At 40.2% G+C, this 19,093-nt stretch overlaps 1 protein-coding gene across 1 annotated transcript in view; it reads right to left on the reverse strand.

Annotated features, from left to right (window-relative positions):
* The window catches only part of ITGA8 (integrin subunit alpha 8), a 155,240-nt gene that overhangs the window by 14,932 nt on the left and 121,215 nt on the right, over positions 1 to 19,093 (reverse strand). The window contains exons 26-27 of the mRNA XM_045534060.1: positions 10,550 to 10,678; positions 5,542 to 5,655 (exon numbers count right to left, since the gene is read on the reverse strand). Coding sequence (XP_045390016.1) covers positions 5,542 to 5,655; positions 10,550 to 10,678 — 243 coding nt within the window. The remainder of the gene's footprint in view (positions 1 to 5,541; positions 5,656 to 10,549; positions 10,679 to 19,093) is intronic.

Below are 19,093 nucleotides of genomic sequence, written 5' to 3' on the forward strand. Positions count from 1 at the left end.
GACTCTGTCCCTATTTGATTCCAAGGAGTGAAGCTGACAGTTTTAGGCAACGTTTTTCATGACCACACCCCCTGCCAAGTTAAGGCTAAATAGATTACAGGCGCCAGCTTCATGGGAAGGGCTCCTGCACTGCTCAGACATATGACACCCTCTCACCTTTGCAAGAGGGCTGGGGACAGATCCAGCAACACCCGATAGTGCTGGCCATCATTTGAGGCAGGAAATAAAGGGACAACAATGACCCTGTGGACCTGTCTCTGTGCCCTGGGATCCCGAATTGTCTGCCTTATTGAACTGAAGAGAGTCCAATTAGGATGTGGCTCAGAGAGGAGTGGCAGCCTAATTTTTTTAATTTACTTTTTTATTGATGTATGATGGTTATATGTTTTTGGGGTACATGTGATCTTTTGATACTTGTATACAATGTGTAATGATCAAATCAGGGTAACTGGGATATCCAGCACCTCAAACATTTATCTTTTCTTTGATTTAGGAACACTACACATCTTCTCTTCTAGCTATTTTGAAATATACAATCAATTATTGTTAGCTATAAATTCCCTACTGTGCTATTGAACACTAGAATGTATCCTCTACCTACCTGCTTTTTTTGTGCTCATTAACCAACTTCTCTTCTCCCCCCACTTCCCTTCCCAGCCTCTGGGAGTCACCAGTCCACTCTCTACCCAAATAAGGTCCACTTTTTTAGTTTCCACACATTCGTGAGAACAAACAGTATCTGTCTTTCTGTGCCTGGCTTATGTCACTTAACATAATGACCTCCAGTTCCATCCATGGTCTCTCTTCAGTTTGGAAACCTTGTCATCTCAACCTGGAAGGCTTCAGTTGGAGACAGGTAAGAAAATGAAATGCTCGCCTCTGCCTGAAATGCCAGAAGTTTTTGCCAAACTCACTGAACCAGAACAGCTTGTGGTTTGAGAGCGGGATAAGGTGGCAAGGATTTGGGAGAAAAGCCAAATGTCACAACAAGTGTGAGCCAAAGCTGCTCACGAAAGACCCTCACAGGAGACTGGCTGGCTAGGCACAGATGTCCATGCTGGTACGACCTTGGATTCCACTGTGCTTTTGCATCTCAAACCAACCAGTCAAGGCGGCATCTCCAGAGACCCCAGAAAAAGGTATCAAAAGTCACTTGTTGTTCCTGTTCTTGGGTATTGTGAAGTTTTTACATTTCCAGAATATCTGCTGTTTTTAGAGCTATATATCTTAGGCCAAGAAGGATAATTTCTTATGATTTTGTTTGTTGGTTAGCTTGATTGGTTTCATTCTGAATAGACAAGGACTTGTGGGCCAGCCAAGCCTAGCACTTGACGTTAGATATTATATTCATTAAACATGTTATGATTAGCTACTCTGGGCCAGGTGCTACAGGAGCCAGGCAGGAGATTCAAAGACAAAGAAAACATTCCTCCTGCTTTGAGGAGCTCACACTCTGGTGTCAACTATAGATATGTTTTCTAGGAAGCTTCCTCCCCTTTTCTCCCCCCCAAAACTTCTTAACATAACACCACAAGTTTTTTTTTTTTCCATTTCATATAGGAGAATTGCAGCATTTTTATTTGCTTAGCAGTTCTGAATCTAAAAGTTTACTTGTATTACTTGGATGATTCATGCTTATATCTAAGCTTTGAAGGAAAGCCAACACGTTTTGCCCCTTGGTCTGCATATCACATCGTTTTGTTGTCTTTGCTGGCTACTTGGGAAAGCAGGAGGCTGTTGTGTTTATTCAAACCACTGACATTGTAATGTAGGGATAAAGCAGAAAAGGAAGGTCAAGAGAGCATGAGTGCAGCCATTTTGACTGATACGAAACCCTAACCATCCTGAACAGGGAAGTTGCCAGCAAATCACCAGCCCGTGACCACCCAAAGATAGATGAATTACTAAACCAGATGCCTTACAAACTACACTTACCATTCTGTGATAGCATTTATGATTAACTTCTATGGCTTGACCACAAGACAATGCTGGTTGGGTATGGCTGTTTCAACAATGTTTTTTTTTAACATTTAAAAACATTACCATTGCCCCATAAGGAATCCCCCTCCTGCTTGAGAGAGGATCCCCACTCTGTCTGTGGGGTAGGATCTGTTGTCTGTCTGTCTCAATAAACCTTCCTGCAGCTAGTTAGCTTGCACTTGAATTCTTTCCTGCACGAAGCCAAGAACCCACTTGGTGAGTTCAGGGGGCTTTCCTATCTTCCTCCCCTGCATCAATTGCATTTAGGAAAAAGTGGATTCTTGATAAAGGTTTTTTATCCACCTTTTGAGATGGCAGATGACACTGCCATGAGGCAAAAGTGGGACTCATTATTACTTTATCACTTTATGAGGGGATATAAGGAAAGTCGTTAAGCTAATATTAAACACAATCCAAGTCCACATTCATAGATGTGACAATTGACTATATGATCTAATCATGCAATTTTGAAGGGAAATATACTTCCCTAACATTCCAAAACAGTGCTGTCCCATAGAACCTCCTTCAATGATGGAAATGCTCTTAATCTGCATAGATCAATACAGTAGCTGTGAGTGTACTGACTCCTGAACACTTGAGATGTGATTAGTGAGACTGAGGAAATGAATTTTTAATTCTATTTAAATTTAAATACTTGAAGTTTAAATAGTCACATGTGGCTATTACTGCTGTTTTGGACAGTTCAATTCAAGAACTACAAGATGCTTTCTTTACTGAGTTCTGAAATAGCATGCTATGTAATTTATATATCCTTGAAAAAGTTATAAGGCTTTAATACATGGTATTTAAACAATCTTTACGTAGTAGTCATAGTACAATAATCTATAATATAGGCGTTATAGTTGAGCAATCTATAGGGTAGTAATCATGGTATGAAATCTACAGAAGGCAGTTATAATATAGTAATCTCCAGCTATAATATAGCATAGTAATAAACACAGGACAAAAGCTCAAGATTCTCTCTCTTATTAGCTATGTCACCTTAGGAAGGCCACTTAATCTCTATGTCTCAGTTTTGGTCATCTGTAAAATGCAGGTGACAGTAATAGCACACATCACAGGGGACAGCTTTAAGAATTAAAATGAGTCATTCATATGCAAGCATTTATCATGGTGCCTCACTATATGGTAATCACTCAGTAGAAACCTGGCTATTTGCAGACAAACAGACCTCTCTGGAAAGACTGGCTGGCTGTTCCTTAAGTTTAGAGAACCACTGAGATGTAGTCTGTTCTGAGTCAACCAAAGTGTCAACACAATACCAAAGTAGGCATTAATAAAGCATATTGCTGACAAGCTAAGCAGAATAAACACCATAAATAACTTATTATAAGTGGTTCCATTCAAGCTGCCCATAGAATCAGTGAATTTTTAGGAATGAAAGGGGCCTTAGAGTCCAATCCCTCCATTTCACAAATGAGGAAACTGAGCCCCATGAAAGTTCAGTGTCCTTGAACACAACAGGCAAGAATGGAACTCATCCACCAAAGAGAAGAGAAAACAGATTCTGTTTAATTTAAATCAGGACCATTGCTCCTAGAACTTGATTTTAATATGTGTCCATAGTTTACACATCACTTTGCTAATAGGCAGTTTTCACATATGGATATATGTATATAAAATTCAAAAACATGCTCACCCATATGTTCACACATAAACTTTTGCCAATATTTACCAAAACTGCAACAGCGTCTACACTGACTTTGTTCTGATTCACAATTTTGCCCAAGATTAGTGATGATGTGTCTACACGTAGATGGAAAAATTGTGTAGCCAACAGAAAGAAAACAGAGTCATAACAAAAATGACTCAAATCCTAATTAATTACTGCCCACCACACTAGTGAGGTCAGTGGACTATTTTAAGAAGCTTATTTAGATGAAAGAAATTATTACAATACTGTGGCAAAATGGCGTAAGGCTTTGCTAGTGGGGATGTAAGACTGTTGTTGACTAAAGCGGGTTGAATAAGGTCCCTTAAAAATTCACATCCATCCAGAATCTCATAATATGACTTTATTTGGAATCAGGGTCTTTGAGATACAACTAAGATAAGGTTTGATGAGATTATATGGAGATTATATGCCTGACACATGGCAGGGGCTGCATAAGTATTTGCTGAGTGAATGAATAAATAATGGTTTGACTTAAAAAAAAGGAATCAAATAAATTGGGCACTACACCTCTCCTTAGGTCAGTGGTTCAAAACTGGGGACAATTTTGTCCCCAGAGGACACTGGCAACGTCTGGAGACATTTTTGGTTGTCACTGCTCGGGTGGGGCTACTACTGGCATCTACTAGGAAGAGGCCTAAAGCCACTAAATATCTTATAATTGGTCAAGACTTACCTAGTTCAAAATATTTCTAGTGCACAGGTTGAGAAACCCTGCCTTAGGTTTAAAAAAAAAAAGACGGAAAGAAAGAAAGAAAGGTTTCACAACACCTTGTAAAAAATAACTTACATTTTCCTCACATCTATTTTAGAAACACAATTCGATATTTAAGGCATAGAGAACACAAAACTCTAGAGACACAAAATTCTATGTTTCTAGCAAGAATCAAAAGGATTCTACCATTTGATTTTCCTATGGCACAATGAACCAGATGAATTTTTTTAGTGGTTCAAATATGAGCAGTAAGGAATGGAGGAGATTTCATTGAGGTTGTGTTTTCTTTTAAATATTCCCCCCAAACAATAAGGTCATAACACAGTCGTATCATGTAAATAAACAGGAATTTCTGAAAGGAAAAAATTCATTTTCTTAGTATAAGAGAGATTTTAAACTTACACAATCAGTGGAATTGTTCCTGGCTGTGCAGGAAGCAATGGTATTGGTAAACCGCAGCAGTGAGCAATCAATACATCGTGTGCACCTAGCCCATGTGGCAGGACCACCTGACAAGACGAACTTTCTAGAACAATCTTCCTTTTCCCTTCTAAACTGATTTCTATTTTTACTTTTCTGGTCAGATGGCTTGCACTGCTTCTCACATTCACTGCCCTTTCATTGACTAATAATTGCTGGCGCTGGGTATATATAGTGGTGAGCTGAGTATACATTTTTAAAACCTACTATCTTTTTTTTTTTTTTCTTTTTAAAGAGACAGGGTCTTACTATGTTGCCCAAGCTGGTCTTGAATTCCTGGGTTCAAGCGATCCTCCTGCCTCAGCCTCCTGAGTAGCTGGGATTACAGGCAAAATTTACTGCGCCCGGCTTAAATATCTAAAGGTCTAAGGGACCTAGGATATTTAAACTGTCTTCCCCCATGGGAAAGAGGACCAGTGCATCTTGGCTCAGCCCCTCCACAGAAATTTCCTTTAAAATTAAATGTTTTACATTAAAAATATAAAACAATTTTAAAGCTTAAAAAATTCCAAAAATACAAATTTTAAAAAAGATAGAAAAATTAAATCAAAAATTAAAAAAAATTTTTTCAAAAAAATTGAAAGTCTTTATAAGAAGGCTTCCTGCTGGGCTTTTGAGAAGAGAAATGGTTCCCTGGGAGGGGTGTGTATGTGCTTCAGTGTTTTTTTCTTACCTGGAGGAACGTGTGGGCCCATAACCGTGATCTGACTTTCAGGACTGCACTTTCTCCTCCTTCTAATCGTCCCACCGCACAGGAGATTTGCAAACACTCGATATTTGTACAATTCTGCAAAAAACAACAACAGCAGGAGTGCATCAATGTCTTTCAATTGTGGCAAAGAATCAACACTGAAGTCAGTTTATTTTCATTTTATTTCTTCAGAAGACATCATCTTATTCATAAAACAGTAATTTAAATAAAGAACAATACGTTTGAAACAACCGAGAAAACACAGTTCAGTACTAAGGATGTGTCAACTTTAGTGGTAATGTGGAGAGAAAATGGAACACAAAATACAATGCAAAATTTAAGTTCTTTTCTAAGGATTTTAAAACAATCTTTGTGTAGCAGTGATTAAATTGTTTTGTTTCATTTTCTCAGAATTGGGGGAGACATTTCTTACAGTCACAGCACCTGATGTTGGATTAGGCAAGTCCAGGAGGGTTTCAGAGCAAGGCCCTGAGTCTATATTAGACTCAAAGTGACTGACCTACTGACAAGCATCTGTTCCATGACATTCTTCTCTCTGTCTAAATTACTTCCGGTTGTAAAGGAGACCCTTCTACAAGTCACTCATTAGGCTGTTTTTCAAACCAGTTTTAAACTAGTTTCTAGAGTTGCCTGATGTAAAATGGGTAACCTTTAACATATGAAATCATCTTCTTGGGAGGTATTCATTCATGATGACATTCTATCTATCAAATCGGATTTTCTGATCAGATCCCAGCATGAAAATAATGTGTGTCCATTATTAATAATAATGGACACATCACAGTCCATTTTCCATGTGCCACACACAGAATAATACTTCTCCAATTATGCTCCCTCGCGGATTTGAATTCATCTTGTAGCCTATGCTTATTTATTTCTCCTGTCTCAAGCACTGAGCACAAACCTACTGGTGCTCAATAAAAGTCAATCTATTGGATATTATGGGAAGCAGATGACTGAGGCATTTCACTTTAATAAAACTGATAAACCACGGAATAACTCAAGGAACATATTACCATGAGAACCTTTTTCGAGATCTCAAAAGTCTCTGCAAACAAAGTGGTTTGTAATGTATATCTGATAAATTCCAGTGAGACAGATTTTTTATTATGTATGATGTTTCCAAACACAGGTGGCTGGGCTGTCCTTGTACCCACAGCAGGAGCAAGAATTCTCAAAGCTCTGTGGTTGGTGGCTCTTGGCAGGGCTGTCATGTTTACCCGCACTCCATGACTTACACGCTTATCCCACTCTCTGGAGGCAAGAAGAGAGCCAGGGTTAATAGTTGTTGTAAACTCCCTGGAAGTGGGGACCCAGTTAGTTAGCTTAGCTGGAGGATTCTGGTGAAGGCGAGGCTTGGAATGAACCTTGAAGAGATAGACGCGTAACCTGGCAGAATGGGACGACTGACCTGTGGTTCTGTCATACAAGACCAGGGCGTGCTCAAGATAGGGCAGGGCAGGGTATATGCAGGTGAGATGGACAGACGGAAATGAGAGAGCAACAAGGGAAAGTCTATGTGATGAAGTACCCTGGCCCTACGCCTGCTAAGGAGGTTAGATTTTATACAGAAGGTGCTGGGAAGCTGCGATGCTTTTAAATCAAGAGGTAGGATCAGGTTTGTATTTGAGAGGGACAGGTTGTGCATGAGGAAAGAGAGGGGAGAGGAGAGGAGGTGCAGGAGGGTGACAAGTGCCCGTTGCAAGAACCCAGGTGAGCAATGCTGAAGCCCTAAACTGAGGCAGCGGGACTGGAAAGAGAAAGATGAATTTTGGAGAAGTATAGAACAGCAGTCCCCAAGCTTTTTGGCACCAGGGACTGGTTTCATGGAAGACAATTTTTCCGTAAGTTGGGGGGTGGGGGGGAGATGGTTTCAGGATGATTCAAGCACATTACATTTATTGTGCAGTCAAACCTCTCTGCTAATGATCATCTGTATTTGCAGCTGCTCCCCAGTGCTAGCATCACCACCTCAGCTCCACCTCAGATCATCAGACATTAGATTCTCATAAGGAGCACAACCTAGATCCCTCGCATGCACAGTTTACAGTAGGGTCCACACTCCTATGAGAATCTAATGCCACTGCTATCTGACAGGTCAGCGATGCGAGTGATGGGGAGCAGCTATAAATACAGGTGAAGCTTTGCTTACTCACTCACCGCTCACCTCCTGCTGTGCAGCCCAGGTCTCAACAGGCCACAGGCCAGTACTGGTCCATGGCCTGGGAATTGGGGACCACAGGTATGCAAAGTGGAATCGACAGTCGCTGACTAACTGAAGGTTGGGATGGGGTGGGGTGGAGGGCACTCTCTGCATTAGGACTGATTGGGAGGTTGTGGTATTCCTGAGCCTGGGAATTCTCCAGAAGAGGCACATTTGAGGGGTCGTGGACACACGAGCTTTGGACACATGGGGGCTGGGGTGGCTATCAAACATCCAGACAACCCCTTCAAGCCTTGAATACAGTGAGGGAGGCCCCAAGAGGGCAGGAGGCACCTGGAAATGACTGGAGTTACAGTCATGCAAGAAATTGCCCTGAGAGGACAAAACCAATGGAAGAGAAGAGAAAAGGACCAGAGATGGAGTCCTGAGGGACAGGGGCATTGAAGAACAGGCAGAGAGAGAAGTCTTAGAAGAGAAATTCTAAGAAGGGGCCAGCCAAAAGGTAGGGAGAGAACCAGAAGAGAATGATTTTGGGGGAATTCAAAGGATGCGATAGTTTCAGGAAGTGGCCAGTCGCTCACAGTCTGGAAGGAATTAAGACAGGTAAGTCTGCTGTAAGCTGAGCAGTGAAAGGGAAGACAGGAAAGTTTGGGGAGAGGGAGATGGAGGTGACAGTTTCAAAAGCAGCAGACGCCAAGATGAGAAAGGAAAGAATATGCTTTCCTTCCTAAGCAGAGGAGAAATTATTTCCCAGTGTTATAGATATGAATTTTTCTTATGCAAATTGGAAATTATGATCCCAGCACAGGATGTTGACATTTTGAGCTTTCAGATTCCTAATCAGAAATGTGATGCAGTAAGTTGTTTTTAACTAAACAGAAACTGTAGGAGGTCTTATTTAGCTTTTGATTTTAGAATAAACTTTGCATAATCACTCTCACTCCAGAGTTGTTTTGACTTGAGGACATGGGGAGGTGAATGATTTGCAATATTTGAACCAATAAGAGAAAAAAGGAATGATATATGAGTTAAAATCAGATACAGAAATCAAGGATTGCCTTGGCCCTCATCTGTGAGTAAATATGTTACGGTGGTATTCAGAAGTTAAAAAATATCTTACGTCAAAAATATTTAATGAAAAACAACAGAAGGAGAAAAAAATTTGACTCTGCAACACAGATGCATAGAATTTTCCAAAGAATTTTAGTTATTGCTCTCCACTGCCTCCGTGTACCCATGAATGTCCAATGAAGTAGAAATCGAAAAACACTTCAATCTTGATTTTTCAAATTGTTAGTTTTGCACAGGTTTAGACACTGGCTTTCAGAGGGTTTTCCCATTGGTACAGCATATTAGAATTCTACAGATGTCAATTTTTATTTTCTGTTCTAATGATCCCCCTGGAACATTTTTTTAAGAGATAATATATGGAGTTTTATTAATTTATTCTAAAAGAAATAGTACATGAATTCCATACTTTTATGTTTTTTTTAAAAAACATTACAAAGTCATAAAAAATTTACAAGTACTTGATTCATAATCTTCCAATCGTCACAGCTTTTTGCCATGTAATTTCAGGTCCTCTTATTATACTAAATGCTCCTCGTTTGTAAGTTGAACTGATTATTTAAGTAAGACTTGGTCATTGTACTTTTCTGCCCATTTCCAGGTTAGAAACATCTTTGACTGTCGAGATGAAGTACATGAAGGTCAAAGAATGTTTAAGACACACTTTTTTAAAAACCATTTTCACCATTTTTAGGTGTATAATTCAGTGGCATTAAGGACATTCACAATGTTGTACCATCATCACTCCCATGGTCAGGGAAGAGGATGGATGTTCGCGTGGAGAGATAAAGCTCTAGAAGCTTCGGCACTGGGACAAGGGGGAGAACTGAATCAACAATGCTGACTCATGAATGCCGTCTACAGTTTTGCAAAGGGCTAAGCTCAAGTTCAAACGACCACAGACCCCAATGCTAAGTCTCTCCAGCAGTTTTGGCCCAGGAAACACGAACACACCATTCTTGCCTCTTCCACGCAAGCAGAGGACCCTGAGATTCTCGTCCAAGCGCCACACACCGAGGGCCCATGGGATGGGCAGTACCTTTTTATGATCACTTCAAACTCTCACCAGCTCGGCAGCTGTGAACGGGCTAATAACTGAACCTTCATGCTCTCGAAATGGATCAAAGGTCACATTTGATGTTTTCACCATTATTTCTCTCAAGTGGCTTCTATGGCACGTTCAGAAAAGTGAAAAGGTCATATTGCAAATGCTCCTCAGTCCTCACAAGAAAAGTCACTCATGGCCGGGTGTGGTGGCTCACGCCTGTAATCCTAGCACTCTGGGAGGCTGAGGCGGGTGGACTGTTTGAGCTCAGGAGTTCGAGATCAGCCTGAGCAAGAGCGAGAGCCCGTCTCTACTAAAAATAGAAATAAATTATACGGACAGCTAAAAATATATATAGAAAAAATTAGCTGGGCATGGTGGCGCATGCCTGTAGTCCCAGCTACTCGGGAGGCTGAGGCAGGAGGATCACTTGAGCCCAGGAGTTTGAGGTTGCTGTGAGCTAGGCTGACGCCACGGCACTCACTCTAGCCTGGGCAACACAGTGAGACTCTGTCTCAAAAAAAAAAAAAAAAAAAAGTCATTCATGTCTCGCGATATGTACCGCCAAAAAAAGGCATATCTGAGCACCAGAGAAGACTGAAAACAATACTTGGAGTTAAAACCATCTGTATTTGGGAGTTCTGGCCAATCCGATCTTTCGCCTCGCCTCTGTGCCCGCGCAGAGAACTCACCAGGACTTTTGCAGGGCTCTGTCTGTGGAACTCGAATCCGGGCGCGTCCCGCTTCCTGACAAGGTGAGGGATGGTGGCATTTCGCAGAAAGGCGCTAAGCTCGGGGGTGTCCTCCGGGGACGCGGCGGGCTGCAGACACAAAGCAGGGGACATCACATCCAACTGCATTAACAGCTGTTACCTTTTCATTAGCCTCGAAGGCCGGGCAATTTTTTCCCCTCAGTGGAATATGAATCATGTGACAGCTCAGACATGATTAATCGGCAGCCTATTCAACAGCAGAATGACCTGCACTGACAAGGAATGAGGCTTTCCACTCTCCAGTGACAGGATCTCCTGAAGCGTGGAGGACGCATTCCTAAGAAGTTTATCTTGCAAGGGGAAGATTTTAAGCAGAAGTCATTTCCCCTTAAGGACAGAAAACATAGAGGCGACTTGTCAGGTATGAGTCATAATTCTCTCCTTACTTTCCCATTATATAGTGGGGCTGGGTAAACTGAGGAACATTCTGTGTGGGGAGATGGATCCTGAGGTGGCAGAAAATCGAGGCGCCAGCCTCACTTGGGGAAACAGCCGGATGTGCCCAAACAACCCGACAGCCACATGGCTCAGCCCCACGTTCCTGTGCCCATGAGAAGTTCTCCTTCAAAACAGAACCGTGTCCTAATGAAAATGACTCTTCCAAAGCACGCTGCATGCCCACTGTGCTGGAAGGGATCTCCTTTTCAGCCCTGAGTTTGTTTTGCAAGTGTTCTAGAACTTCACGATTTTATCTCAGGTTCCGTGCTGGGTCCATCGGATGGCTGAATAAATATTTTGAGAGTTCCGATAAATCACACACAATTCTCCCATTAACATTCTTTATTTTAGACCCACTGAATATAGAAAACGAATTTTTTTGCTCCTCACTGCCACGCCAGAGAATTATGTCTTCCTTTCACCGTCTCTCTTTATATTCGAGGGAGCAATCGTAGCAGCTCATCTCTGTGCAATGCTGCAGATGTAGGAGGCACCACAAAAAGATGAAATAATAGTGCTCGGTAGGTCATAAGGATCTGGAAAATTTGACAGGACAAACAGAAAGACAAAGTCCAGACCCCTGGGCAGGGCACGCACAGGTCTAACGTGCTGGCTGTGGCCTTTGGTTGTTTTTCTAGACTCATCCCTCACTGAGAGCCCTCGTGTCCAGTTTCCTGGCGTGTGGAACTACTCTCCTTTCCTGACTGCCCAGGCACACGCCCTGGGCCTCTGTCTGCTGTCCTGCGTGCCTGCCCTTGTGCCCACCTGTGCCCATCGGGCTGCACTGCAACCCCCTGCTAACTGTTCTGAGTTGCCCAGTGAGAAAACGTAAAATGCAAAACATAGGGTCACGTAGAATCTCCCAGCATGCACCCGAAAACAGGGAGATGAAGAAGATTTGGGAATGAAAACTAAGACAGGGGAATCAGATATAAGAGGACAGCCAGGAAAGCATGGGTTTGTAGAAACCTAAGGAAAGGAAAATTGCAAAACTAAGAATGCCGAATCCTGCAGGTGAGTAAAGAAGGGTGAGGACCAAAATGGAGTGCACGGGGGTGAGGTGTCACCTTGGACGGGCCAGCTCCACAGGTGCTGGGACATTCCAGGACCATGGCAGAGCCTGGCACCATGAGGAGGAGGGTAAAGCCCAAGATTTGCTCACAGGTGCTCAATGATGGGGGATCTGATAGAAAAGCCTTTATAGCAGAAGATAAAAAGTGAGTCTAGAAAATTGAGAATTATGAAAATCCCTAACCTCTCATGTGGTTTCTATTATGTAACCTGTGTGCATGTGTGAGCATGCATGTATGTGCAGTGTTTGCTTTCAGATGTGCAATTCCTTTTTATTTTCTTTGCAACTTGCTGACAGTTATGTCACAGGTCAACTTTGCAGTTAATCACAGAGGAGAGGTGCTGGAAAGAACTAGGGAATGATTCTTTATTCTTAAGTTACAGCCTATTATTATCAGTATTATAGTAGCAGCAGTAATAGTAGTAGTAAAACAATATCCCCAAAAGAGGAACACTCAAACTTCCTATGTATTTTCATTGGCTATATCTTGTGTACAAATAGAGAACATATCCTATTAAGTGTATATCATTCACAAATATTCATAAGTGGTCTCGCAATAAAATACAGGGCTTACTCTGAGCCAGAAAATGAGCATGTCCCACGTCAGAGGTTGATAGAACATGTTCTTTTCTTTTTGTAACACTTTTACAAAAAGAGAGGAATGCCACTCTTAAACACCATGGTCAAAAAGTCTTCAACTGGCTTGTAAACCAGTTTTCTCAAATGGCATTCCAGAAATTATTTCAAAAAAACAAAAAAAAAGCAAATGGAATTGAAGAAGTTATCCAAGAAATGTAAACAACAGTTAAAGCCTATTTTCTAGATGAACATTTGGAACCTCTTTTACAACTGACCATGAACCCACAGGCCATGGTTTTCCTTTAGGGTTGGAGGATGCTGACCTCTTAGCACCCGCATTAGGCAGACACTCAGTTCTGAGTATAGTTTGTTAAACACTGTGAGAAGCTAGTTATAAACACTAAAGTATCTTCTTCAGAACAAATGAAAATGGCTTCTTTCTGCAATAAGGAAAGCCTTGTTGGGAAATATGTTTCTTTTTCCAGCTGCTACTCAGAATTTGACCCCAAAAAGAGTTTTCTATTTTCATAACTCTTCGCCAAACTCTTCACTCTGGTCTAGGTTTAAATTTATGGATTAAAGGGATACTCTGTAACCAGAATGTGCAATACAATTGGATGTAGCATTTGAAGAAAAGGATTGGATGAAATAAGATTAAGGGCACTGTGAATCCAAACAAAAGCAATGCATGCCATCATTTTCTTGTTTCTAATTTGTCTTTGGACTTCAGGTATTCCTAGCACACAGCAATGGTAGACTACACTCATGTACTTCTTCGTCTATAATTAAACCTAAGTGGATACAAGCCTAGGGGGTCAGTCCACCATGTAATTTTCTTTAAGACATAAATGTCGAGAATTTGTAGGAAAAGAAAAACCCCACTTTTTTCTTTTGCCTCCTGAAAAGTTCATGCAAAGCGTAACAAAAAGAATCAACTCCCTTCCTTAGTGATGTTGAAGCTTTTCTCAGTCTTTAGATATGGTGTTTCTATATTTTAAAATATACACACGAACCTGAAGACCATCTCAAAGAGAAGACAAAGCAAAAAGACATGGACCCCAGAGTGTATATTCTGTCTTTGGTGGTCTACAGGCACTGTTAAGAGTAGAAGGTGAATGAAACCCTCCAACCCTCAGAGAACATTCCCGTAAGAGAAAAAAAGCACAGGACCTCTGGGGGAGAGGGGGTCAGATCCAGGAGCAAGCTATACTTGCCCCTCGTGCAGCACAATTGCAGAGGAAGAATATTAAAATTGGGTACAGCTCTTCTGATCAGACCTTCTGAAATAAAAAACAGCTAATTTTTTTTTTCCTGGAAGGAGAGTTTATAGTAGAAGCCCAAGCATTAAAGGAGCAAATAACAGACATCAAAGAATGCTTTAGCTGTGAAATAAATTATGGCTCCAATGTTTAAGGGCCTTGAAATGATTAAAAAAAGAATCAGTAGACAATGGTAAAGATATACTAAATACTCTTCTTCCTTTTGTGCTTTGATTTTTAAGGGGTATATGTGTGTGTATGAGAGAGAGTGAGAGAGAGAGAGAGAGGACTGAGAACTGTTGTTCCAGGAAGTAACAAGTGTGCCCACATTCTGAATTAATGAAAACCAATAAAAGAAGGCAGTTATGAAGGAAGAAAGTACTCTTAAGGATAAGACAAAACTATGCAAATTTGCCAAGCCAAGCCACTGTCTGCAGGCCCACTGATTTTAAACACAGGGCTATAATCCTCAACGAATGAACTGTTTCCGTGTTCCTGTGCCCCATGTTTGTACTGTTGTACTATCTGGTTGTAATTTGGACTCCTGTGGGATTGGTCTTGTTCAGGAGACTAGATCTCCGTGGCAACCTCCCACTTTCCATGGCTCTAATGGCAGTTTTTATGAAAAGTACTGTCTTTCTCTCCTGTTATATTATTTCTCATCTATAGACTCTTTCAGACCATTTTTTGCTCCAGATTCTTCCTTCTTGAACTCAGGCCCAGAATGGTGTATTGTGATCTTAACACAGGTTATATTTCAGTATCTTATTTGTCCTCCTGTCCTAGGTACAGCTTTACATTCCATAGCATTTTTCCTTGGCATCTCACACTTGGCTGTTTATTACAAAATCTTGCCAATTTAAAAAAATCCTTTACTCTTTATGAAAATGTTGTTTCCTTAGCAGGGTTTAGTTTTTCAAGTTCATCTTATCTAAAGATTGTAGCCTGTTTGCAGGACTCTCCAAACCCTAGGCTAGAGCCCACCAAAATATGAAAACTGGTAGTTTGACACAATTATTTTACTGCCTTTAGCATAGTTGAGAAATACTTTACTCAACTCTAAAATTTTATTCCAAGAAGGATCTAGAACAAATTAGGTTTAATGGATTGGTTTGGATGGTGCAGATGGTTGAATGCTTCAAAATGTTTTAGATGGTACAATGTGAAGAAATTGCCACACTGAAATCCTCTATCTCTGACCTAGACCATAAAGCCTGGAGAAACAACCTTCATGGACGTCTGCTTATGCCTCGAGGTTTACAGAAGACAGAAATGAACTTGATGAAGTAGAAATTATCAGGAGAGGAACAGAGACCCAAAAAGGCAGCGAGCTTTGCACTGAGAGGCAAAAGTGAGCATGGGAGTAAATGAGTCCCTGGTACTTCTGTGTCCCTGTGCTGACTTCAGGTGGGTCTTGGTGTCCTCAGATAGGAACACGAGAGGTTGTGTGATAAGGACAGTAAGATAACTGTTTCAAACTACCATTTTCTTATTTTGGTGAGCTTTATCCTAGGGTTTGGAGAGTCCTCCAAACTCTCCAAAGCCTACAATCTTTAGATAAGATGAGGTTGAAAAACTAAACCCTCCTAAGGAGCCAAAATTTTCATAACAAGTAAAGGATTTTTTTAAATTGGCAAAATTTTGTAATAAACACCCAGTGTGAAATGCCAAGGAAAAATGCTACAGAATGTGAGGCTGGACCTAGAACAGGAAGACAAATAAGTAGCTCAAATGTAACCTATGTTAAGACCACAATAGACTGGTGTCCCCTGCTCAAACTTTGGGGAACATTTGGGTGACTTAGTGGGATACACAAAGTGTGCCAGTTCCTATTGTGAAAACTGAACCTTGCTGAGAGGTCTTACTGGATGCTGAGGCTTATGTGGGAAGACTCGGAGGCTTATGTTGTATTTGGAGCACCTATTCAATTTATAGACTGGTTATATTTCAGAAGGTTTTAGGCTAGATGTTTGGCATTTAGATTGCATTTCTCTTTAGAAATGGTGTTTTAAATGGTGGTTCAGATCTCAAGCCAGTCCACAAAAAATCTACTTAATCCACAATATGGCTTTGATGTTGCAAAATTGTGTATTTGTAATAAAAATAATAATACCCAGGACTGGGGCCATATGAGTAATTTAAAAAATAGCAAAAAAAAAAAAAAATCAATGTGTTAAGTACATTTTATCAAATGCTGATGTTTAGGTGCAAATAGATTTCATTAGAGGGGAATGAGAATGTATGTGGAAATTTTGTAGAGATTCTCAGGGGATATCTGAGAAATTTCAAAGGCTTTAGAGTTGGTGGCACTGGTTCCTTGGAATGAGTGGCCTAGAAAATGTTTCTAAGGAAATCTTGGTGGTTTCTTTTTCAGAAGCAAGTTTTCTTAGCGATCCTTAGGGATTGGGAAGAAGAAATGAAGGAAAGAGAGCTTTTCCAGTGGTAAGTGGGCAAACATGAGAATACACAAGGAAGGGAGAAGTTTACTAAAAAAGTCTATTTGAACATAAAAGAGGGATTTTGCGAAAAGGAAATCAACTGAATGGTCAAAGAGGCTAACATAGTGTGGGAACTGTGTAGATTCCTCTACTTCAGAAAGCTGGGATGCGGGCTCCCCTCTGACAGGTTCATGGTTGGCCTGGGACATTTTGGGGGCTAGTCCAGTAGGGGCTGAAGCTTCCTCAGAAAAGTAGAAGGACTTGTAGACATGAACTGTTCACAGGTGCAGGTGTTTTAAGAGACACTTGGCACCTATCATCTCCTTACAAAGACACTGTAGAATCAAACAGTAAGGAACTGGACCTTAGTTCACTCACTAGATACGTAAGATTGAAAACTGGAATTTAATTCCTGCCTTTACAAACATATTTCTGCCTCCCTGTTCGTTTTACTAAGCCTATCCTCTCTCTGCTTCTTACTAAAAGTAAAACTATCTATACTATAATTAAAAAAAAACAGCAACAAGATGTGATGCTAATTTGAATCTGAGATTGATATTATAATTACAAATTTCTCAAACCATTCTGTAGAAGAAAGCAACGGATTAGAACTAATTTGTTTTTCACTGATTTCTAACTCATATTTAAGACAGAGAATACTGTTTATCTTTGTGTTATCTAGGAAGAAATATTAATAAATTGCCAAGTAAGTTAATAGCAACTTCACCAAGAACTTATTAACTATTTTAAGAGGAAAATAACTTTCAAATATTCTCAATTGTTCGAAGCTACAGAGATAAAGTATACTGATTGTTAATTTTTGAAATTTATTGATTTATTAAAAACTCTTTTAGACTCTGGGGCATGTATTCAAGGTAGGCAAAAGTACTGTGAAAATCTGAAAATAATAACATTTCAACTTTTTTATAAATTCAGAATTTCAAGAATTCAAAAATTGTTGTAATTAGTTATTTTAGGGAGCTATTACTTCATATTGTAATCAAATCTTATATTCTATGTCCATAGATTGAGAGTTTTAGAAAATAATCAAAATTAAACTGCTTTTAGATTTTCAGTCAAAGTCTATACTTTAAAAAATAATGGGGTAGCAGGGAATGCCAGGTGCTTAGTATATACTACTACTGAGTTTGCATGCATCTGTCTACATTGAAGGTGAGTCATCTATTAGTGCTGTTCGAGTCACTGCAGATAATTGTTAAATTGCTACAAAGAAACAAATAACTCACAACCAACATGGGGCACATTAAACAAGTTACATAATATATATAAACATACATAAATAGTGTCAGATATAAGCTAAATATTATGCTCAAAGACAGTTAGAAGCCTTCTGGATATTCGTGACCTCCAAGACTCTAAGGCTGAAATATAGTATTAATATATGTTAAATATAGAGCAGGAAATGTGAATGTTTTAATTACTTAAACATTATACATGCACATTTGAAGATGTTATTTTATAATAAGCTACTGTCCCTGAAGACGTTAAAATCATCTCAACGAAGAGCAGAGAGGAAATGGGAAAAGAATTCCAGGGAGGAAGTATTTTAAATAATTTTGTGTCATACAAGTGGCCTTATTTATTATTTCCCCATAAAGAAGGAGGCTTGTTACCCCTTAAGTCTTTTACCATTGAACCCCCTTTTAGTCTTCCTGTCTGAATAGGAGGCGTGTTGGGTTGAAAAAGAAAGCCTTTCATCATGGGCGGTGACCCCGTGTCACTGGCTGGGAGGAGAGGCAGACCTGCTGTGTCTTGGATGGTTGAGTCACAGTATTCCACGAAGCCTGTCCTTGCGCCATTTCTAACAGAGACACTGTGTCCTTGTAGCTACTAGGAGAACGTTCTTTCTTAAATGAAGTTCTCTTCTGAGGACAACATCTGATCAACAAGGTTTTGTTTTTGTTTTTGTACAAATGAGACATTTTCGAGGGCTTATGCTAATTCATTGATTTCCTTCCCAGAAAGAGTTTAAAGCCAAATTTGGATCTTAATCTGCATGGGATCAGCTCTTTGGACACTTGAACGCCTTGTTAATGACAGCGCAGCCAGGAGACCAACATTATGGATGAGAGGTGGAGGCTTGAAGAGAGACAGACTCTCAGGTCCCATCCCAGACCCTGCATTTTATAGACCCCTGGGTGACTCAGACGCATTTTGAGAAGCTCTGCTCTAGGCTTCTCTATAAGCTTCAGTAAAGAACGATCAGGTCCTGAACATTCCAGTCTGGGAGTTGTCAGGGCACCGAGATGGCCCTTGGCAAATTATCACATTTCACCACTTGCAATTGGCAACAGCTGGAAGAGCCTGTTTTGGCAAAGATCCTCCTGTCTTTTGGCAATAGACCAAAAAAGACGTTAAAAATTGCATTTTGTACCAATTCTCCCAAACATAACATGTCTATTTATGCTTTCATGTTGGTTGTGCTGCTATCAAATCATATATAAAAAGTGCCTATTGAAATGGACTAAATAAATGACAAGTCACCATAAGCAATCTAAAACTAAAAGAAATTTAAGTTTTCTTGGAGGGATATTTTAAATTAGGTTTGACATTTTACGTATAAAACTAGAAGAAAAGGTCTGACCAATGATCATTGAAGAAACTTATTACTATAATTACTTCACTTAAAAAAAAAACTATTCACCATTTTTATTTT

This window comes from Lemur catta, chromosome 1, assembly GCF_020740605.2.
Source record: "Lemur catta isolate mLemCat1 chromosome 1, mLemCat1.pri, whole genome shotgun sequence".
Taxonomy (NCBI): Eukaryota; Metazoa; Chordata; class Mammalia; order Primates; family Lemuridae; genus Lemur; species Lemur catta.